General features: G+C 53.4%; 3 protein-coding genes and 2 long non-coding RNA genes across 7 annotated transcripts in view; 2 read left to right on the forward strand and 3 right to left on the reverse strand.

Moving 5' to 3' along the window:
* Window positions 1-11,207, forward strand: part of NUP210L (nucleoporin 210 like) — a 47,688-nt gene extending 36,481 nt beyond the window's left edge. Inside the window, exons 32-40 of one of the 2 annotated variants that reach the window (XM_016141492.2) lie at window positions 278-495; window positions 1,830-1,966; window positions 3,925-4,051; window positions 5,840-5,989; window positions 7,265-7,515; window positions 7,955-8,156; window positions 10,222-10,326; window positions 10,795-10,869; window positions 10,956-11,207. In XM_016141492.2, the coding sequence (XP_015996978.2) occupies window positions 278-495; window positions 1,830-1,966; window positions 3,925-4,051; window positions 5,840-5,989; window positions 7,265-7,515; window positions 7,955-8,156; window positions 10,222-10,326; window positions 10,795-10,869; window positions 10,956-11,059 (1,369 nt within the window). In that variant the 3' untranslated portion in view covers window positions 11,060-11,207. Of the gene's footprint in view, window positions 1-277; window positions 496-1,829; window positions 1,967-3,924; window positions 4,052-5,839; window positions 5,990-7,264; window positions 7,516-7,954 lie in introns of both variants that reach the window. The other variant, XM_016141482.2, reaches the window with a different exon arrangement.
* A 272-nt stretch (window positions 11,208-11,479) lies between these two features.
* RPS27 (ribosomal protein S27) lies at window positions 11,480-13,195 on the reverse strand. Its single transcript, XM_016141641.2, has 4 exons — window positions 13,037-13,195; window positions 12,641-12,749; window positions 11,941-12,051; window positions 11,480-11,565 (listed from the first exon to the last, which is right to left on the reverse strand). Exons 1-4 carry the CDS (start codon window positions 13,040-13,042, stop codon window positions 11,537-11,539), a joined length of 255 nt encoding a protein of 84 aa, XP_015997127.1. The 5' UTR covers window positions 13,043-13,195; the 3' UTR covers window positions 11,480-11,536.
* Window positions 13,196-14,480: 1,285 nt separating this feature from the next.
* Window positions 14,481-15,576, reverse strand: LOC118612882. Its single transcript, XR_004955217.1, has 2 exons — window positions 15,335-15,576; window positions 14,481-14,899 (listed from the first exon to the last, which is right to left on the reverse strand). It is a non-coding gene; the product is annotated as an uncharacterized LOC118612882 (long non-coding RNA).
* A 74-nt stretch (window positions 15,577-15,650) lies between these two features.
* Window positions 15,651-19,529, forward strand: RAB13 (RAB13, member RAS oncogene family). 2 transcript variants are annotated; one of them, XM_016141651.2, is made up of 8 exons: window positions 15,651-15,881; window positions 17,066-17,126; window positions 17,943-18,003; window positions 18,258-18,335; window positions 18,445-18,534; window positions 18,633-18,698; window positions 18,792-18,845; window positions 19,002-19,529. In XM_016141651.2, the coding sequence occupies exons 1-8, from the start codon at window positions 15,758-15,760 to the stop codon at window positions 19,074-19,076; spliced, it is 609 nt and encodes a 202-aa protein (XP_015997137.2). In that variant the 5' UTR covers window positions 15,651-15,757; the 3' UTR covers window positions 19,077-19,529. The 2 variants fall into 2 exon arrangements, with proteins under 2 accessions (XP_015997137.2, XP_036090783.1); XM_036234890.1 differs by having other exon boundaries at window positions 15,664-15,881; window positions 18,445-18,510.
* A 442-nt stretch (window positions 19,530-19,971) lies between these two features.
* Window positions 19,972-22,300, reverse strand: LOC118612881. The gene is made up of 2 exons (XR_004955216.1): window positions 21,253-22,300; window positions 19,972-20,421 (listed from the first exon to the last, which is right to left on the reverse strand). It is a non-coding gene; the product is annotated as an uncharacterized LOC118612881 (long non-coding RNA).
* Window positions 22,301-22,409: the final 109 nt, after the last annotated feature.

The following is a 22,409-nucleotide window of genomic DNA, read 5'->3' on the forward strand; positions in this document are numbered from 1 at the left end:
TGAAGAAACATTTCAGGATACGTTGAATCTGTCAAGTCCTAGCTCACGAAAGCTCCCATAGGGAGAAAATTGGAATATTAGTAACAAAAAGCCGTACTGGAAAAAATAATAATAATAGAAAAAAAAACCTTACTGGGCACTGCATATGCGAGGGTAACAGACTGGTCCATGGGCCCCTCTGAACTTCCGGGCCATCGAATATAAAGTGTTGTAATAGCATCTGCCCCCAGAACTGTTTCCTAACGGAGAGATTTCTGCCTTTCACGCCCACTTTCAGAGATGACCTGCTGCTTATTGGGCCAGGAAATAGGAACTACACTTATGTGGCGCAGGCCGTGAACAGAGGGGTGACGCTGGTGGGGCTCTGGGACCGGAGGCATCCGGGCATGGCAGACTACGTCCCTGTCGCTGTCGAGCACGCCATCGAGCCAGACACCGGGCTGACATTCGTCGGAGATGTCATCTGCTTCAGCACTCACCTCCTCAACCAGGACGGTCTGGATCCCTCCCGTCCCTGACCTCCCAACCAGCGGCAGGGCTGGGAAGCAGCTGGTCCCCTAGAGCGTCCTTTTTCAGATTACCCACCGCCGAGGGCCTCTCTGAGAAAGACGTTTTTGTGTTTTCTTAGTTTTCGTGTTAACTGATGGTTCTCAGCTTGACACCCGTGTCTCCGACAGGCAGCCAGTGGGAAGTGAGCAGCCGTTTCTCCCTGGCGCCCACTGAGCACACAGCTCTGTGCAGTAGGCTTTGTCGGGTGCTGGGCCTTCTCCCCGTTTCCAGCCTTCAAGGAGGTAGTTGCTGAGTTGAGGGGCCATGAATGATGCTTTGTGAGGCCCATTTGGAGGCCCAACTCCTGTGTACAGCATCTCTGTAACAGGTTCGGCCTCGTACCGGGCTAAGCTGTACTCTTGATCGGCAAAGCGTTTCTGTCCCCAGAAGTACCGCGGAGCCAGAGAAAACCAGCTTTGGAGAGCAGACGGGTATTGATTCTTTAGGTTTCCAGGCAGCGTATTCCCAGGTGCTGCAGGCTGGCTGTGCACCACCCAGGCGAGACGTGCTGGCTGCGCATCCTCCTGGGAACTCGGTACACGTGTTTGGGTACAGCGATGGGATGTGGGACCTGATTTTAACGGTAACTGCGTATTTTGGGCCTGATACAAGGGAGCTCTGCTCGGCCGAGGTCAGACCCTCCGATCCTGTCACCGCAGGCAAACACGTAGCCGGGGCAGGCCGCCAGCTCTGCTCTGGGTCCACAGAGTGCCACGTCCATGACTGTTGGTCTCTCATCTGTGGCGCAGGGGCTTTTCACTCCCTCTTGCTAGGTTCTGTCAGGGTTGTCCCTCTCCTCTGCCATCCGTTCTGGAATTTGGGGGCATCCCAAATCCATGCCACTTTGGGTGAGGAAGCCAAAGGGCCTCGGGCCAGGATCAGTACCCTAACCGAACTCTGGCATGCCTCTGCCACCGTGAGGCATTCCTCTCCTGCCAGCCGGCATTTTCTCGCAGGCTGCGCGCTGGTGTCATCGGTAGCTCCGTGCAGGCTCGTCCTTAGCAGGGTCTAGATGAAGCTCACCCAGAGAGTCATCTCTGTGTGCTGTGTGAGTTTTTCTTTAAGAAGAACACGTCCATTGTCCAGCTAAGTGGCTCCTTTTACGATTCTGAAGGTCAGTAGTCTTTCATTTGCTGTCATGACACACGAAGCGAAGCCTGCCCCTCAGAAAATGGAGCTCTTCTCCAAGCGGGCGTTCGTTCCTGGAGGTCATTGTGCCTGGGTGGCCTCCCGATCTGGAGCGAAAGGTCACAGTCAGGTGCTCTCTCGTCTTTTCCTAGGTGAGCCCGGGGTGTGGATGGTTTCCACGGACAGTATTCTGCAGACAGACATTGTCACGGGGGTAGGAGTAGCCCGGAGTCCCGGAGTAGCAACGGTCTTTCATGACATCCCAGGAGTGGTGAAGACCTATCGAGAGGTAAACCCAACGATACCAGGGCTGACGGACACGGGCGGCTGTGCTCACATGTCCAGCGCAGAGACAGCCGCAGACTTCACTGGGGCGTGGAGGGCAGCAGTGAGTAGGACCATGACCAGAACGACCAGTCTGACTAGTTCGAGGTGTCATTGTGGCCGCTGGTTGGTACCAGGCCGGAGGGGTGAGTGCAGAAGCTGGGGCCGGCCGGGGGCTGTTACTGCGGTGACCCAGGGCAGCTAGACAGTGGATGCGGGAGGTGGGAGTCGAGAGTTGGTTTCATTGATTGGTTTTTAAAATAGGAGAAATAACGGCTTAGGCATGATTCAGTGGAGAAGGAAAAGGTGGGAGGAGGAGGAGGAATGGCTGCGTGGTACTCGAGCGGGTGCGATGGGTGAACCGTGAAGAGCTCAGCTTTCTGGAACCCTTTCTGGTGCCCCCTTAAGTATACGTAGCCTCCTTCCCCTGTGCTCAAAGAACTTGTTTGTTCCTCTGTTCATTCCTCAAATGTGACAGCTGTCATTCTTTGAGCATCTACGGTGGGCTTGGCACTTTGCATCTGTTTTTCAATTTTGGTTTTACATCCAGTACAACTATAACTTTTAACCTTCAACCTGCAAAGTATTGTCCCAGTTTTATCGATGAGTAAATTATCCAGTAAGTGCCCACATCATGTCTGGTGTCTTCTTTCCAGGAACTCACTGTCTAGCGGTGACTTTATTACTATCCATGGCATAAATAATTAAAACAGAATTGATCATTGCTTTACTAGTGGTATATCAGAAATGCTCTTAGAATACATTAGGAAGTCACTAATCCATCCTGGATGCTGAGGCTGAATTTTTCAGAGATGGTGCTTAAACTGAGGAAAAGGGGGAGAAGGCATTTTAGACTAAAGGCATAGATGTACAAAGGCAGATAAAAGCATATGTTATGTTTGAAGACCAATGAATAAACTAGGGTGACTTCAGTGTAAGTTTGTAAGGGTAGAGAGAAAAGTTGGAGAACATCCAAAAAGAGGATCTGCATTGAGAGCAAGTAAGAGGGTTGAGGATAGAGATAGCACGAGAGGACACTTAGAAAGAGCGATTGAGAAGGGTCTAAGTAGTAGAAAAGCAAAGGGAAATGGTGTCACAAAAGGCAAGGGAAGGATGGGCTGTGGCGTTAGACGCCGAAAGGTCGTTTATTTTCCGGTTCGTGTGCTTTGTAAAGTCCTTGTTTAGTTACTCACTAAGTAGCAGACACTCACCGGGGCCTGCTCTGTGTCAGCGATTGTGCGAGGCTCTAGAAAATCAAAGGTGAGAAAGACAGAACTCCTTCTCTTACTGAGCTCTTAATGTAACCAACTTGTTTGAAGGTCCCCGAGTAGTTGAAAAAAACCAAAACAATGGCGGAACCGAGGAGACTGGGCAGGCAGCGTGTTGCGTTCGAATCGAAGCTACTTGGGGGAAGGGCCGTCGGTGTCGTCGTCTTCTCTCCCCGCAGCCCTTAAGCTCTTGCCTTGTGGACGAGGCACAGTATGGGCTGCATGGAGATGGATTAGGCTCCAACAGCTTAGAGCCCAACAGGAGGGACTTGGACACACATGAAGACACCCGTGATACAAGGCAGAACATCACGAGTGTATCGAGGAAAACCAGAGTCCTCCGAAGTTTCAGGAAGGGTTAAAATCATACGCGACTGACGAGAAACTTTCTGAAAACCATTGCCACTGTCTTCAAAGGCATTTTAATAGGGAGTCGTACAAAGGGAAGATGTCAGAAGGAAAAATGGACAGACCTCCTTTGAGAAAAAGCATGTTCTTCTCATAAATGAACAGATTTTGTGGTTCTCAACTATGTGATCACAAAAGGGCATTCGGGTGAAACATGCTTTTGGTTAAACAAGTTACTGGGGTGGAGACGGAGGGAACCAGAGTCTCTGAGAACTTAGGGACACATTTTCCTTCGGTTTGCTGACAGGTGGTTGTCAACGCATCATCAAGGCTGACACTCAGTTATGACCTCAGGACTTACCTCACCAACACCCCCAACTCAACCGCGTTCAAGCTCTTCATCACCACGGGCAGAAACGGCGTCAGTCTGAAAGGTCAGGACCCCTCAGCGGCACGGGTCTGTCCCCATCTCCCCACGGTCCCACAACTCAGTCATTCCTCCGGACGTGCAACCCAGGTCTGTCTCCTTTTACTTCAAAATCAACCCAGTCTTAACAGATAAATCACTGAGCACTGCGAGACCTCAGGAATTATAACTGTATTAAGGTTTGAAATAGCCCGGCCTGGTGTCCGTCATCTTTCTGGTTATAGCCCTGCCCGGGACTAGGAGGTGGCCTAGACCAGGGACTTCCAAACGGCAGGTTGACAGTGTCACCCAAAGAGATGTTTTAAAAATACAGACTCATGGGCTCCATCCAGAAACTTCATCAATTCGGGATGGGGCCTAATCCCTTTTATGCGTCCCCGGACTTGAGAGTTGTTGGACTCGGTGACACCTGAAATGTTATTTGCTCAGCACATTTGCCCAGTGTTTTGTTATTGTCGTTACTCTGTGTCAGACCATCATTTACTATCAAAAAAGGCAGTGGAAAGAAAACTAAAATAGAAGCAGCTCTGATCAATCCCAGCTGCTATGTTAGGAATTTTTATGTATTTTGTCTCACTTAAGAATCTCATCAGGTAGTGATTATCTTCACGTTAAAAGAGGAGATCCCTGAGTCTACGAGCAAGTGACATACAAGGACACCCAGGGAGTGGCGTGAGCGGCAGATTCGTCCCACTCCAGAGGCCATGGACATGCTTTCATTCTCTTTTCTTTTTTCCTAAAGAAGGACTAAATTCCAGATTTTTTTCTTTTTTGGCAAAAAGAACATTCAAAACCAAGCAGAGAAGTCTAGACTATAATTGCTGTGTATAAACTTAGGATAATTTTCTAATATAATATCGTATGTTAACTGTAACTGAAAAATTTAAAAACTTAGGATAATTTTAACTCTAATTGCCTCTTTGTCCTTCAGTTTTTAAGCACTGAATGTATTTTCCTTTCACATGAGATATTTAATCTTATAAATACAATCTAAGTATGTATAAATAAGAACATTTGATTCTTAAAAGTCTCCAGGTTCTTTTACAAAGTACTAAGTGTTTCTTCATAGCACATTCACTCATTGCTGTCTATCTTATGATCTTACAGACTGCAATTTTTCCCCCACAAACTCTTTCTAAAACTACAACTTATTGTGCAACCTCATAAAACCATTCTTTTGATATTGCTGACAGTCTCCAGGAGGTGAGAATGGCCACTGGCCTGCTGGCAGTTAAAGAAGGGCTTCAGCAAACCGAAACCATTAAGAAACGGTGCTGGGAAAACCTTACCAGGACACCAGTCCCTATTTGGCTTAGAACGCCGTCCAGGCCGCTGACCCAGGCCTGGCGCCAGTCGGCTTCTTGCTGGCTACGTGGCTCCTTTTAAGGCACCACTCGTAATGAAACTCTAGAGATATTTGGCTTGTCATATTTAATTGATCGTGGAAAACAGACCTTCTAGACTTAAAGCTACTTCTCAAATGTATTGCAGTGCAGTATTTCTAATAGCTGTCCAGTTTCCCTGTCTTATTCCCACTGATGAATTCCAAAAAGCTTTGACAGGGGACACCACCTCCCTGTCATGTTGTTAATGGAAGCCCCACTGTGGCCACCGCGGGCCGGCAGAGGCGACGGGCCCACACTGCTGACCGCGGCAGGAGCCGGCGAGGCGGCTGTAGCCAGTCAGGCAGAAGTGACCCTCGTGTGTGTTTGACACTGAGCAGCCTCTACATAGTGGCCTCCCCTTTAAAGTTCTCGTCCGCGACAAAGCCGGTGACCTCTCTTCTGCTTATTAGGATCCTGCACCCCGAGCCAGGCCGAGGCCATCACGGCGGTCCTCCTCCCAGAGACCCTCGTGCTGTGCCACGTGCAGTTCAGCAACACCCTGCTGGACATCCCGGCAAGCAAAGTCTTCCACGTGCATTCGGATTTCGACGTGGAGAAAGGTGGGTTCCGCCGGCCGAGCTCGGCCTGGGCCTCGTTCTCCTGTGTGCGCAGCTGTCACCTCCTTGCGCTGCTTTCCAGTGGCCTTCGCTCTGTGGCACGGGGCACTCTCAGCACTTTTAGTTCAAGCCATTCACACTCTTCACCTGTCTCTAACACCTTCCTGTTGTGTACGCCTTTCTGCGGTGCGCCGTTTCGTTGGTCCCTGTCATCTCCGAGGGCTTGGGCGCGGGTCACTCACCTCCTCCCCCCAGTAAGTAGCAGAGCCTGACCGTCTGCTGACCTGAAGGCTAAACCGAGCAGCAGGGCACGAACACGCGGACAGCAGGAAGACGCATTATGCTGGGGGGACCTTACATGTCACTGATCTAAAACGAGGCGCCGTGTCCCGCGTCAACGGGACAGCGCTACGTCGTGGGGGTTTCTGCCCCAAGGCTGGCCGCGCGAACGGTCCGGGTGGGCGGTGGGCAGCCACGGAAGGAGGTTCCCTCGGCAAACTGCTGAGCCCCAAACAGAGTGCCTGGTACCAGGCGGGCGGTGGGCCACAGCGGGGAGGACGAGGCTTTTGACTCTCACTAGTGCCGCACAGGGCATTAATCCCAGCGCAAAGGCACACGCAGAGCCTGGGGCGCAGAGGGGCGGAGTGAGGTTTCAGAGTCAGTGCTCTTCACAAGCAGTTTTCAAGCCATCTACGGGCAGCACGGAGACTGGACAAGGAGAACGGGGGCAAGGAGGCCGGTAAGAGGGGCCGCCGCTGTCACCCAAGCGTGAACGACGAGCCTCTGCACAGGGAGAGACCAGCGGGCACCTGTCAGGCATTTCAGAGGGTGACTGAGCAAGATTTGGAGAAGACTGAAGAATGAGGGAAAGGGTGTCAAAAAACAGCTGAGGTTTGAGGGTGGGTAACTCCAAAAATACAGCGAACAGAAGTAAGGCCGTCCGGAGGGGTTCCCATAGAGAAGTGGCCGCCTCACACCCACGGCCCGCCGCTTCCACACACCCTTTCTTCTTCTTGCCGACCGTTCCGCTGTGCAGCCCGTTTCTGCGAGCACGCTAACACTCCCCGAGCCGTCCCCTGCCCGCCGTGGTTTCTTGAGCAGCGAGTTCGGTTGTGGGTTCCCCGGACCGGCTTCTGCCGGCCCGCAGTGCGCCGACACTGAGCACTCAGAACCAAGTTCACATTTTCTTTCGAATGTACGTGTCCCATTTTTACTTCCTATCCTAACGTGTGGGCTCGAGAGAGCCTCTGACGCTCCTGCCCCGCTTTCCCTCTGCAGGGCTCTACGTCTGCCTGATCAAGGCTCGACTGCAGCCAGAGGAGCTGCTCCAGGCCCTCAGCACGGCGGACACCTCCGTGTACGGGTGGGCCACGCTCGTCAGCGAGCGCACCAAGAACGGAATGCAGAGAATCCTCATCCCCTTCATCCCAGCCTTTTACATCAACCAGTCGGAACTGGTGCTCAGCCACAGACAAGCCGTCGGGGAGATAAGAGTGCTGGGGGTAGACAGGGTTCTCGAGAAGCTGGAGGTACGTGAAGAACTGAACCGAAACAGGGCAGGGTTTTGAAAGAAATTTTCATTCCCAGTCCAAAGGGGGTTTCTAAATGACTTGGTAAAATGCAGCACAGGAAATTCTTAAACAGAACAAAGCAAACGTGACCCTTTCGCAGTGCCAGGGGGGCTCCAGGAGCCCGGACTCTCGCCCGTGAGCTTCGCCAGCCTGGAAGAGAACACCAGCGCCATCCCCAAACCATCTTTGGAACTGCAGTTTAAAACTTTTGTCGAAACCTATTTTATTCTCAGGGTTCACTTTTTTCCCTTATCATTCAACATATCTAAGTGTGAAAAAGTCAGTGACTTGCTGGCAGCTAGATCTAGAAAGCCAGGTGTGTGTGTTTGAGTGGAATGCACTCACACGAAACCCATCCTTCTCCTTCCCAACAACTTCTATGTATCTTTTCTCCAAGGTGGTCCCCAGCTCCCCCGTCCTCGTGGTCTCCGGCCACAGGGACTCCCCCCTCACGCCAGGCCTCGCCGTCTACCCTGTCACAGTGGTCAACTTCACCTCCCTCCGGCAGAGCGCGGCGCCCGTTTTCATCAACGTCTCCTGTGTGCTCACGGGTCAGAGTGAGGCTGTGCTGGTGAGAGGCGCGAGGGACCCTGGGGCAGGTGAGCACTGGGGCTTGTTTTTAATCCAGAGGAGGAAAGAACGTATTTCCAGCTTGGTGGGAAACACTCAGCCACTGGACCGAGGTTACTGAGACCAGCTGGGCACAGATCCATCTTCCAAGCCTACCCATGACATAACCTTCAGGCAGCTCTTATCACGAGATAGATGCTGTACTCAGCACGTTTAAGGATAGTCATCAGTTTAAGATGAGTTGTCACCTCAAGTGTACTTACTAGTCACCGAACCCGATAAATGTTCCATTTTCTTCAAAAACACGCAGACTTTCTGCATCAGGTGAAGGGCAAATGGTGATAACCCCGGAACCAAGACTTAGCCTCCCAGTCCCGATTCCGGCCATTGCCCAGTGTGGGAACCGCCGTGGACAGGTGTCTGGAGAGCCGAGAACCAGCCTCCTCGTGTCACCTCCGTCTGCCTGTCCCTCAAGGGCCAGAACTGCTCTTACTTACCGGGAGGGAACGAGGCCGAGCCTCGCACACCTCAGGGGAGAAAGTGCTTCGTTTGTGTGAGTGCTGGATGTGTACAGGTCAGCAAATATCCCAAGCACATTTATGTGCATTTTAATTCTCATCACTCACAAGGGCAGGTGTTTTCTCCTTTTAAAGAATTGAGGAAGTGAGATTTTCAAGGCCCCACCACTCAAGTGCTCTGTCAGAGCTATTTTTTTTTCAATCTACAGCTCACTGGTTCTGAATCAACTCATGTAAATACAGGCAACAAACCACAGTAGTATCAGCAGTATGCAACTGTCACCAATGGAATTCATGTTCCAATTGTCACATCTCAAAATATTTTTCAAAATTACAGTAATCAGACCTGAAGCTAGACTCATTACTAAAGCATACATATTACTGTATCACAAATTATGCCTTTTAACATTTTGCTAACTGTATAATTGTCACAAATTATATTTTTTCTAACTTGATATAATTGGTTTCCTTTATTCTTATGTTTTTGCATTGAAAACATCTGAGAAGGGACCCAGACTTCACCAGACTGCCCAAATTGCCCATGGTGGAAAAAAAAAAAAAAAGGTTAAGACCCTGCACTCCTTAGAGGACCTCGTGGGAACGGTACAGCTGATGCTAGAGTGCTCACGCACGCACCCGGCCCCACCCCACCCGGCACAGCCGAGTGCCTGCCCACTGCTGCATGCCGGGAGTGGCGGCCCCTGCAGAAATCTTAAGACGGGGCACCATTGAGGAGACAGGAACCCCCTAGTTCAGTGTAGACTGAAGAGTGGGGTGCTAGAAAGGGCATAGCCTCCTTCGACTAACAACTGGGGCCTGATCAGGAATCAGAGAATCTTGATTTTAGTATGTGCACTTCAAGCAACCTGTTATTCTTCGGGGTGGTTTATAAACAGTGCGAAGTTGTGAAGCAAGAGGAGGGAGAGAGGTTTAAGCCCAGTTGGGCTCTGGAGATCCTATCCTAAAGATACAGAATAGGAACTAGGTATGAGGGTCTGGTGACAATTTATACGGAAGGACCCGTAAGTTCAGGCTGTTTGGTGGGGCAGGAAAGAGTTCCAGACACTGAAGAATTTTGAAATAACCAAAGGCAGATGCCAAGTATGCTTCAAAGACACGTTTAAAGTTTTATTAAGGACAAGGTTACATACAAATCAGAATGTTCCCTAGAAATGACATTCTGAGCAAAGAAAGAAAAGGGGCCCCTGGATTTATGAGGCCATTGGTGATCCAAAAAAGTTTGTTATAAGAATTAGAAATTGAAATCATCAAAGATTGTCACAATTTGGTGAAGGGAAGCATGTCACCTGGAGTTAAAGTGCATGGGAAGGGTAACTCTTGTAAGCTAAGAGAAGAAAGAGGCTCAAGAACTGGAGTTTATTATTGTGCCGACAGGGTAAAGCCAGAGGTGGAGCCAGGTATATTTTACCTCTTTACTCTTAAACAAAAACCATGTCCCAAGGTCTGGGTTTTGAGTGCTTCTGCTGGATATTTATGACTACACAAGGTTTTAAATGCATCATCTGCCCTGGATGTGTTATAATTACTATTATCTTTTGTTCTGGCCAACGCATAGATCAGTGTGAAGATTCAGGTGTCCTCCAGAAGTTCGTGGGTTCTTACCAGATCCTCCTCTACACCCTCTTTGCAGCGTTGGCATCAACAGCTTTCCTCTTTCTAGGTAAGGAGTCCTTATATTCAGCACGTGGACTTTGACTTGGAAACTGCCATTTCACAAACTAAATAAGGATGAAAATTAGTTGTTTATCGCATCTAATTTGGGACAAGCAGTTGATATTGATTTAGCTGCCCTAGCCAGTCGCCTAGTAGGTCCTGCTCAACTTACAACTATCAAGAAGCAATAAATAATGTGGCAAACACACTCGGAAGTGGAAACCACTGCAAACCTAGTTCTGCTCACAGTCACAGCTCAAGTGTTGTCTGCACCTGCACATCTTACCAACTTTTAGCCATAAGTCAATACCTCTGAAAGTTTAATAAAGATTCCTAAACATGTTACTATTAGATTTGGAATATTACTTTGCAGCAATTAAAGAAGCTCTAAATGTTAAAGCTGACTCTGCCCCTCCGTTAAGGCCTTCCTTCAATACCAGCATCACTAAAGGCGACATTTCCCTTCTTTTTCCAGCATACAATGCCTTCCTGAACAAGTTACAGACAGTGCCAGTTGTTTATGTACCAACTCTAGGACCACCACAGCCAGGTGAAGAATCGCATCGTTACCTCCTGCAGATCTCAGGTAGCTGTTTCATTCACCCTTCACCATCTCCCTCCCCCGTTTACCTCTAGGTGCTTACACCGCCGCCACGCGCTGTCCCCCTCCGTTCATGAGTCCACAGCCCCCAGCAGCCCAGAGTCGGCTACAACACTGGCTGTGGAGCATAAAGCACTAACCTCCACTTGGACAAGTCCCCTTAACTGCAGGAGACTAGAGCTCTCTAGCACTACAGCAGGAGCCTAGCAACAACCTCCATACACGTAAGATCCAAACGAGGCTTCTGAGAACTGTAAATAAAGGCTCCTAAGCTGTTTTGTGTTCAAGTGGTGTGTTGTTGTATTGTATTTTAAAGAACTGTTAGGCTAATAACACTTAAAAGTGAAAGTAAATTCCCCATTTGTATGGTGTATCACATTTGTAACCCAGCTCCAAAGACTTATCAATGAGCCTAAGGTGGAAAGAAATGTCCCAAAAGGACGTTTTAAGTACGTGGCTACTTACTTGCCCCAAATGACTCTAGCAGTCCACTCTCCTTGTTGCCCCTGAACACTTGAAGTAGGAACGTCCTAGCAGTAAAACAAGACAATAAACAGGATGTATCCAAAATGTGTTTATTGGGATGGTTCCTCACTCATCTTAACTCACGGTGCTTTCAGTGCTGCTTCCTTCTGAAGGAGCATCCTGGAAGAAAAAGCTCGAGGTTAACTGACAGCAGCCCACTCACCCTGCCTCCCTCCCCTACAGCTCAGGATGACCGATGGTCCCCCCACAGAAAAGCAACTTCATTTAACTCCTTTAGCTAATACCCAGTCACCTAAAGACCTTATCGGCTTCAGCTCAGGAGGCCCCTTTTATCATCCGCTCACCCCAGCTTTAGACAGTAGTGTACTGAGATTAAAAATATGTGCTTTCTGGTAATACTTTTTTTGTGTGTGTGCGGGGGGGGGGGGGGGGGCTAGCAAATCCAACCCTCTTTATAAGAGCCTGATAATTTACACTACATATCACCTCACACTGAGACTCAAAGTCCAAAACCACATCTGTCAAACCATTCACCTTCTGTAAGCCTTGCTTTTCCTCCTGTGGGCTGACAGAGGACAGTGGAGCAGCCAACACACAACACTACTGTCTGTGCATGGCTGAAGACGGTGGTGATTTTATAGCATCCTAGAAAAAACAGCAAGAAAGGGTTATGGCTTTTTCCATGCCTTTCACTTAAATGGAAGCTATCATGTACTAACACGCATGTTATATCAACTTTTAAAACTTACTACCCTATTCTAACCTCAATTACTTGGCTCCAACTATACATTACAGCCAACTCAGAAGGAATCTGGACTACTTGCCCCCACCTATGAATTTTTGGTTCAAGAGTGACTGTCTAATCCTAGATCCTATAAGGGAAAGGAGTGGAACCGACGATTTCTCAGGTCAGGGAGGATCATCAGTCCTCCGCTTGGAAGGGAAGAACGGTCAGCAATGGGTCAACACGCCCCCCACCCCCGCCTCCAAGCAGAGTCCGTAACTGCGCAAGGAACAAGCCCAGCGCGTCTCCCAGTCTCCTAACACAAAGAAACGTCAGGCTTTGTGCGCGCAGTTTTGATGGGCGATCACTCCTCTAAAATGCAAAACTGAACCCATCTCGTACGTTCCGATTTTAAGGCGTCGGGGCCGCTTCCAGGGTACGGCACGGCTCGCACTACACCTTCCCCGGGTCGGGACCCCCGCGCCCCGGTGGGGCCAGCTGCCGCCTCACCTGGGCACTTCACGTCCATGAAGTAGGAGTTGGGGCTCTGCACCAGGCGCTTCTTCTTGTGTTTCCTCTTCTCCTCTTCTGGAGAGGGGTGGAGGAGGTCCTTGGCGAGCTACGAGAGGCAGAAATGCAGACTGAGAGACCAGGGCGGCCAAGGAAAACGGCCCCGCGGCCGCACCCCGGGGAGGGCTCGCCCCCGGCCGCCCCGGCGTCTGCGCAGCTGGGCCGCCATCTTATCTCCGCTCCGCTCCCGTCCGCGCAGGGCCCCGCGGCCCCCGCCGTTGCTGTCCCGGAAGTGCGGCGGGCACACGAGGGCCCTGCGCGCCCCGAAATCAGCGTGAGGGCAGCGGGCGGGCGGCGGGGCGAGAGCTGCGCCGAAACCTGCCCCGAGGAACTCACAGGCATGTTCTCGTGAGGAGGTCGTCACCGCCGGAAAGGAGCGAGAGCGGAAATCCCGGCCCTTATATCCGCCGTCCCGCCGGAAGTGACGCCTGGGCCTCCGGCCGCCATGTTGGGAAGGTCCTTCGCTCACGGCCCGTTCGCAGGGAGGCGCGGAGGGGCCGCCATTTTAGGAAGGTCTGTCAACAGTAGTGACACATGCGTCCCACGAGTGAGCTGGCTCTCTTACACGGTGAGCGTCTGCTCCCTGCGAAGGCATGAGTGGCCTCTTTGACAGCTGGAGCCGAGCAAATAGGAACTGCGGAGGAAGACAGCCCGACCGAGCGACCGAGCGCTGTCTGGACTTCTTAAATTTCTTTACGATTTTTCAGTTGGGTTAGTTTGCCCACTTTAAACAATTCGGAAATGCAAATGTAAAAAAATGAAGTCCTCATATTTCCCCCATCCCCAGCCTACTACTACAGTTGTTAAATCGACTGTCTCCTTCGCCCCTTCCGTCTAATGATGATTACATCACCCCCGTAGCGCTGACTCGCTGCGTCGTTCCATCAGGTCGACCCTATCACTATGCACATTTTACAGGTTAGGAAAGTGATGCACAGAGAAATCACATAAATGGGCCGAAGTATACTAGACTGCCTTCCGAGAAGTCCGCGCCGGTTTACGCCCCATCCTTTCCCCGCGTTTTCCCCAGCACTGCCCTTCCACGACTGCTAAGCTTGGCAGCACTGACACCCTTGACGGAAGGAGAAGAAAGGGAGAGTGAGACTAAAGCCCCTTCTGCAATAATAACCAAAGGTTTGGAGTGTCTGTCATGAGGGAGGAATGAAGACGCCCCGGATGACGCCTAGAATATGGTTAATTCCAGAAGAAAGGGAGGGCTGGGCCCGAGAGTCCCCGCCAGCGGCAGGGGAGCCCGTGAGAGTGCCACCACCGGCTCTGCGGGGGAGCGCCCTCGTTTTGTTGCCTTTGCTAATTTCAAGGGTGCAAATATTCCCAACGTGGCAACAACGGTTCCAAACTACTCATGTGACATCGTTAAGCCCAGAGTTGGTAAGAGACATGCACATTCTGTTCTCATAAGCCAGTAAGAACTGGTCCCAATTTGTCAACTGTAATTGAAAAAAAAAAAATTGTTTTAATTAAAAAAAAAACAAAACTGTTTCCAGCATACCACTGACGGCTGGTCAGACCTCTGAGGAAGTGACATTTAAGCTGAAATCTCAAAGACAAGGCGTCAACCATACAACAATCTGGGGGTGGGGAAAAGCGCCCTAGAGAAGAGCTGGTGAGCGTGAACCCCAAGGCCAGAGTGGGCCGTGGGAGAGCGCTGCCGAGATGCCGAGGTTCCAGCGAAGGCGGGGCACACCCGCACAAGCCCGTTTTGGAGAGGCGAGCAAGAATAACAAATCACAAGGAGCAAACAGTCCAGTTCCAGGCAAAATAAGATGGAAAGAACTGATGGATTTTTATCAGAATGAGCCGTAAAAATTGAACAGTAATTAAAAGGACTTGTGAGAAATGGTTTGGCTGGTGAGGAGAAATAGAGAAGACTCAAGATTTGTGATACAGCTTGAAGGCATGATGGGAGGTGGGAGAATGCACAAAACGGGATTAAATTGTGTTGAGAAAGGGGACAAAGACGTGAAGGGACAAAAGACACTTTCTGACAACCAGGACACTATCTTTCTTTATACGAGGATTCTTCTGATCCCGTTAGAAAAGCAGTTATTCTGAATAATCTTTTCCGAAGGCCAAGATAAACTTGTTTCTTTACAGCCACGTTCGCCGTACTTCAGTTTCCTGGTTGCCACGGCTACGCACCCACAGCCGTTCAGTGGGGTGTCAGGAACCCAGCCTCGGCTGTTAAAAGAGCCACATCTCATCCGCAGAGCGAGACCGGACAGGTGTAGTCCCTATCTCTGCCTTTCTGAGCTGGGGTCCCAGAAGGGAGACCGTTCCACACGAAGCCCCGGGTGTGTCCGCGTGGCATGCGGTCTGCGTGCGTGCGTGCGTGCGTGCGTGTGTATGTGCGCGTGTGTTCGCCGAGGCGGGGCCCAAACGCGGTATCGGTAACGTTTTCACTCTGCTCCACCAGGGGGCAGACTGGCGCAACAAATAACCCCCCATTCCCGGGCGTCCCGCTTTTTTCAAAAGTTGTTGGGAGTCTAGAACTAAGGGCTCGGAACACTCACACCGGAACCCTGGAACTGCCCGCGGGGTCTGTGCTCCCTGAATGGCCCTTCCAAAAGTCGGCCCCCAGCCTCTGCCAACTCTCAGCGCCATCCCGGCCGTCACCTTCATCCCTCCAAACTTTCTCCTTCTCTTAACTCCTCCGAAATTCCTTCCGCCCCGGTCGTCTCGGTTAGACGTCTACTTCCTCTCGCCCCTGCCTCTGGCCGCAGACTGGAAAAACGAGGTCAAAGGCGGAGGGCGGTGATCGCAGTAGCACGCGGTGGGACAGCGCGCGGGAGGCCGGCCGGCCCGGGCCTGGGCCCCGGGGGGACAGAAGGCCAGCTGGCCGGCCCTGCTGGCCCGAGGGGCGGGGGCGGGCAGGGGGTGGGGCCCGAGGCGGGCCGCCTCTCCTTCCCGGAGCCTGGGCGGGGAGAGAGGAAAACTTCCTGGCCTAGGCTCCCGGCCGCTCTGCCTGCCAGCCCTCCAATCCCGCCCGCCGGTGCCCGGCGCTTCCCCGCCCCTCCCCCGGCTCCCCCAGTGTCCGCCATGGCCAAAGCCTACGACCACCTCTTCAAGTTGCTGCTGATCGGGGACTCGGGGGTGGGCAAGACTTGTCTGATCATTCGCTTTGCAGAGGACAACTTCAACAACACGTACATCTCCACCATCGGTGAGCCCACTGGCCATAGCCCAGACCCCCCACTCCCCGCCGCCCTCAGCCCAGGCTCGGGAGCACTAGTGGCCCCACCTTTCAGCTCCCCTAGAGCGAGGCTCCCAAGAAGCTCCAGTCCCTCAGCCCCTGTCTCAGACCCATCCCCCACACGTGTCCGATTGGTACCCAAACCCCTAACCTCTCTGCAGCCTCCAGGTGAGTCCTGTGGCTGCCAGCCCTTGGTTTCCTTGGTACCTTCCTTCCCCCGCATCTCCCAGACCCACCGTCCCTCGAACCCGGTCAGCGGAACCGGGGCCCACTCCGCGTTTCCTGTACTCCATCTCCCTACCATCCGCCCCGCTCGCCTCCCTCCTTCCCGCAGTTTCGGCGCATGCCCCCCCCTTTCACACCTCTCCCTGCCCCTCCACTTAACAGGGCCGAGGGGAGGGTGGGGCAGAGTGGCCAGGTTGGCTCGAGGGTGGCCCAGGAACTGCGGTCATGAATGGGAAGGCAGCCTGGTGAAGAAGGTGGGAACGAGGGGACTTTTGGGGTCTCTGAGTCAGCCTGGTGACTCAGCCTCCTCCCTAGGCCTCCCAGCAGGCTGGGGGAGGCGTCCAAGTTTCCACTGAGAACAGTGTCCCCCCCTTCCCCCTCATCTTTCTTCATCTCCTCTGGTCTGGAAAATAAGACAAGGAGAGTCTCAAGACAATTCTGGTTAGAAAGGGGAAGGGGAAAATGCCCCTCATTCCCAGTTCAGTCTCAGGAGGAACCTTCCTTCGCCTCAGACTTTCTTGGTTCCAAGACTGGCCTGCAACTAGTTAATTCACGTGGAGTGGCTTCAGCTACCTTTCTCCTCGCGCTGGACCCTGTAGGGCCAGGAGGGTGGGTGGGTTCCCAGAGAGAAGAGAAACGGAATCTGAAAGTAATGTTTTGGAGGCGACAGGCTGAGTTGGCAAGGCCGCTCGGACCCAAGGAGTGCCTTCGGGGCCTTAAGCCTCCCGCAGAATTGTCATCACCACCTCCCCCCGCAAAATCCGCACGATCTGAGTAAAAGCGCTATGCTCGCTCTATGAACACAATCTTGAGAACATTCCTCCAGCTTTACACCTCCAACAGTGTCGCTGCTCCATTCCCGTCTCCCACCGCACACTTGTGCACACGCACACCACCTCTCAACTGACATGTACCCCCTCCGCCTCCAGGCATCGACTTCAAGATCCGCACTGTGGACATCGAGGGGAAGAAGATCAAGCTGCAGGTGTGGTGAGTGGACCCCGGGACCCCCCGCCGGACTCCTGGTCTACCTCCCATGGCCCCTTTCTTCCGGTTCCGCTTCGTTCCTGTCCTCTTCCCCGTTGCTTTTTTTTCCAGCACTTGTAATCATTTCCGTCACTTCACTCAGATGTCCTTCCATCTCCCTTCCTGTTCGCTCGACTATTTTCAGCTTTTTTGGTAACTCTTGCCTCTCCCGGCCCTGGAGCTTCCTCTGAGCTGGACAACAAACGTGTGTTGAGCTGCGATGTGGAAACAGGCTCCGAACAGCTCAGCAGCGAGTAGCAGACTTGAGACGTGGTTCTAAGTCTGATGCGCTCTACACTATGGGGAGCGCGGAGCAAGCCGAGTGCGGAGGTTTGGCGTGGCTGTCGCGGGGAAGCCGAAGGCGTTTCCATGGGACCAGGCTTCATGGTGGCGTTAGGGTCCCGCAGACCCGAGCAGACTGGCTCGATTCTGGTTCTGTCACAGCGTGACCTTCGTTAGTTATTTCTCCTCCCCAAATCTGTTTCCCCCTTTGTAAAACGGGGACGATAAAACATGTCTCACAGGGACAGGATCAGGATGCAACACCGTGGCGCACACATGTGAAATGACTCGTCCGCATCTCGAGGCTGCAGCCTCTGCCGCCGGCCGGGGTCCGCCGGTCTGTCGGTCACCCCCTCCGCTGTGTGCCGCCTCGCTTCCTTTCAGCTCCCTCACGTTGCAAAGCTGAATTCTTAGCTGGCTCGGGCTGGGGGGGGGCGGGGTCTCTCTTTGGGGAGCCCTTCCCTGTGTCCCACCCCATGAAACATTCCACCTCCTCAGGGACACAGCTGGCCAAGAGCGATTCAAGACGATCACTACTGCGTACTACCGCGGAGCCATGGTGAGAGGCGCGGTGCGGCGCGGGGTGCGGGCCGAGGCGGCGACTCGCAGGTCCCTGGGACACGCGGGTCTCTGCGTACAGACAGGCAGGGGCTGGGCCAGGGGCAGTGGGGGTGCCCGCGTGGGCCGCAGGGGGCCCCGCCACGCCTGGCGGTTTGACTCGTGGCTAAAACTTGCAGGGTCACTTGGGGGACAGTGGGAGCCCTAGACGGGAGTGTGGCCCCAGGCGCCATTGCGAGCTCTGCCGTCCCCCAGGGCATCATCCTGGTGTATGACATCACCGACGAGAAGTCCTTCGAGAACATCCAGAACTGGATGAAGAGCATCAAAGAGGTGAGCGGCGCCCCGGGGTGGGGGTGAGGGGTGCCCCGGGGTGGGGTGGGGGGGCCGCGGCGCCGCGCGCCCCCGCGTGGCGTGACGCGCGGGGCCTCTCTGCTCCCAGAACGCCTCGGCCGGGGTGGAGCGCCTGCTGCTGGGGAACAAGTGCGACATGGAGGCCAAGAGGAAGGTGCGGCGGGAGCAGGCGGACAAGGTCAGGGGCGCCGGCGGGGTCCCGGGGCCGGCCGGGCCGCGGCGGGCTCAGCCCCGGGCATCCGCCCTTTTTCCAACCTCCTTCCCGCCCCCCCACAGCTGGCTCGCGAGCACGGAATCCGATTTTTCGAGACGAGCGCCAAATCCAGCGTGAATGTGGACGAGGTGAGGTCCCCTGACCCCCGCCCCCGCCCCCGGCCCCGGGAGGGAGGGGGCGCCTGGCTGCCGCGGCGTGCTGACCGCCCCGCTCCCCGCCAGGCCTTCAGCTCCCTGGCCCGGGACATCTTACTCAAGTCGGGAGGCCGGCGAGCGGTGAGTCGGCCCCGCTGGGCTGAGGGCGGGGGCTGGGGGGAGCCGCGCGAAGCCCTCCGTGAGGGTGGGTACCCCCCACACACCCCGACAGTGAACAGCCTGAAACCCCAGCCAGCCGTCTGCGCCCCGACCCCGTGCCCTCCTTTCTGCCTCTAGGGAAACAGCGGCAAGCCCCCCAGCGCCGACCTGAAAACCGGCGACAAGAAGAACGCCAAGTGCTCCCTGGGCTGAGGACGCCTGGCCGCCTCCCCGCCCGAAGCCTGGAGGCTGAGCTTGAGTGGGGGCAGGGCCGAGGGGCTGGGGGGCTCGGCAGGTGGGGCCTGGAGGGGTGGAGATGGATACCAGGTGAGCAGGCGGAGGGAAAGTGGAGAAGAAAACGAGGAAGGCGAAGGAAAGAGGAGGGAAGGAAAGGAGGCAGACCGGAGTGGGGAGAAGCCGGAGGGGAGGAACCGAGGAAGTGGACGGGGGTGAGGGGAGGTGGGAGAGAGGCCGGCGGGAGGGCGGCCCTGGGCCTCAGGCCTGCGGCGGGTGCCCTGGCGGAGGTGCCTGTGGACAAATGGCTGATTCTGGTACCCATCGGGTGTGAGGGTCCCATGAGAGGCTGGTCAGTACCGCCCTCCGAGGGCTCGGTCCTATCCTGTCACTCTGCATGGTCTCAGCATTAAAGGCCACCATCTGCTCAGACGTCCCTGGTTTGGGTCGCATTTGTTATTGTCGGATTGCTTTCTACTCAGACCCAACCCCTGCTTCGAGGTGGGGGGCCGCCTTGTCTGGCTGGGTGTTCGGGGAGCCGGGACCAGTCCGACAGCCCCCCTTTCCCGGCCGCTTCGGTGAGGAAGACGGCGAGGAGCAGAGGGTGTGGACGCGCTCGCCCCATCATGGGGCTGGAGCACCGCTGTGCGCAGAGCCTTGTCCGGGAAATTCCAGGATTTTTTATTTTATTTTTTTAAGGACACTTTTTGGGGCCTCCCCAAGGGAGTGACAGCCGTGGCCTGAGGGAAATGACAGGGCCTAGTGTGTTACTCAGTGATTTTTGCAAGCATCTCTGATTCTGCCAGCAGTCCCTTTAGGTGGCTGGTGGGCATTACCATCTGCTTTTATAGAGGAAAACGAGACACAGAAGAGGTTCGTTTATTCATAAATATTTATTGAGCATCTACTATTTGGCGAGCAGTGGTCAAGTTAACATAACCAACCTTTGGGTGGTCTTATGAGGATCAAGCAAATTTTAACAGAAACAGCCACTAACTCCTGAATTACAAAGAGGCATTAGAAACACCCCCGAAAAACTCAGGCTTGAGACACAGTCCCCCGAAGTATACATAGCCCCCTCTCACCCGTACACAGTACTTTTTAAGCAGCATCTCACAGATTGGATTTTTTATCGGGCAATGAAAACGTCAGATGGATTTAGACAAAATTCTTCTAGAAGTTTTTTTCAAGGATATGATGATCAAGGCTTTGAAGAAGTCCCTAGGCCTGCAGGTGGGTGTGAGTGGCACATGCCTCAGGTCAGCGGCAAAGCCTTTTTCGTGCTGCTGACAGAAGGGGACACTCAGGAAAAGGTCCGACAGTGCTGGGGGTAGGGAAACTTGGAATTAATTTGGTAAACGTGGCAAATAGATTGATAAATGGATTAGGTATCTAAGCTTCGATGGGGTAACATCCTTCCCTGTGGCTTATGTTCGAGCTCCATAGTCAACTGCCCGGCGAGTTTTGCTCAAGAGCTGAAGAAAGACTTGCATGTGAATCCCAGGAAGATGGACTACCCCAGAACAGATTATCTTAAAATTCAGTTTCAGCACAGAGCCCCTAGTCCTTTGCTTGGTATGGCTGTTGGAAGTGAGATCTGACAGGGTCTCACAGCTTTGTGCTGAGACATGGTGGGGTTGGGTAGGGAGTCACAGAATACTAGATCTCAGCCCAAACTTTTGTGATAGCTAAAAACGGCTGGGGAAAAACCCACACCCCACTTTCTGTAACGTACAACTACTGACACATGAATAACAGGAAAATGAGGCACGAGCAAAATTAGAGCTCAGCCTTATCCAGGATTTTGTTTCCAGCTCTCACCCAATGATCTTTCTGCAGCCTGGTAGTTCCTGTCCTCAGAAGCTGGTTTTAAGACAGAACTTCTGGGATGTAGCATCAGATAGCCCGTGAATTCCAAACTGAAGTGCTCTAGTCCTTAGGGCCGTTGGTGGGGGGGGGGGGGGTTGAGAAGCAGCTGAGGCCTCTAGGCTAGACAGACGTGGTGGGGGAGACTATGGAGCAGAGTTAGCAAGAAAAAGTATGGGGATAACCTTGTGATATGAGCCTCATACTTTTTTCTTAACTCTGCTGTACAAGTTAGTAATAAACAGATTATTAATAGTGCATATATTTATGTGAAGTTTACTCTGAGTACCTCCTATCCATCTTCTGAGCATCTGAGAAAACTCATATGGTCCAGTTGTCTGGGAGGCTTCAGACGTACATATATGTAGATCCAGGAGGAAAATTCTGGCAGAATTAGGAGAGTGACTATTACCAGACAGAGGGGATGAACCCAAAGTGCGGGACAGGCGGCTGCAATCCTGGACATACGTAAAGGTTTAACTCCACAGGGATGGGAAGCTGGCCAAAATCTTTAGCCTGGGTGTTCAAAGTGTGGCCTCAAGCCTCAGCTGTGGCACTCACTGGCTGGGTGACCTCGGGCAAGTCACCTACACTCAGCGCTTACTCTTAAAACAGGGGTAACACCCACTCTGACTCCTCAGGATTGCTGAGGATCAAAATGAGCTAAATTTTGAATTCAAAAACTGCAATAGAAATGTGAGGCAATATATTGAAGTATTTTTTTATACGTATTTCGTTTGTGTCTTGAAAAAAAACTTTAAAAAGGCACAGAACACTGAGAGCCAGATTCCACCCTCAAGTCTTGTAGCCAACAAGCACCTGAAGCTGAGCGCCACACCTGGGACAAATGTCAGGCTCACCACCTTGCAGTAATGGCTGTGCCGTCGTGCGGGAGCAAGGGACAGCTGAGGACCTTTGAGGCGGCTGTTCAAGGGCAGTTCTGGGGAGTAACTCAGTCCACACGGGCGAAGGTGACATCTGACTAGGGCTGAGTGGGGGCCCGGAAGCAGGGAGAGGCTTCGCGTCCCCCGGGGTCCCGGTAGCCCTGCTCCTGGAGGGAGGAGAAAGGCCCTGGACCGCCAGCCCGGCCTCTCGGCTGGACCTTCGGGCGGGAAGGATGGGATGGGTGAGGGTCAGGAAGGCTGAGGCTTGGTGGTGAGTCCCAGGGTTCAAGGAGGGGGCAGAGTCCAGGGAGGGCAAGGGCAGGTCCCCTTCTCCGCCCCGCTGCTCACCTCGCCCAGAGGCGCAGACAGGCGACAGCCCGGGGACAGGGAACCGGGAGCCCGGGCTCCACCGCCTCCATTCGCGCGAGACCCGGGGACGCGGACGCAGGGAGCGAGCCGGGGAGCCGCGCGCGCCGCAGCCGCGGGACTACAAGGCCCAGCGGGCACCTCGCGCGGCCGGGCCCCGCCCCCGGGCCTGGCCCCGCCCCGGACCGCCCCCCGG

The sequence above is a fragment of the Rousettus aegyptiacus genome, unplaced genomic scaffold, assembly GCF_014176215.1.
Source record: "Rousettus aegyptiacus isolate mRouAeg1 unplaced genomic scaffold, mRouAeg1.p scaffold_m13_p_17, whole genome shotgun sequence".
NCBI classification, from domain to species: Eukaryota; Metazoa; Chordata; class Mammalia; order Chiroptera; family Pteropodidae; genus Rousettus; species Rousettus aegyptiacus.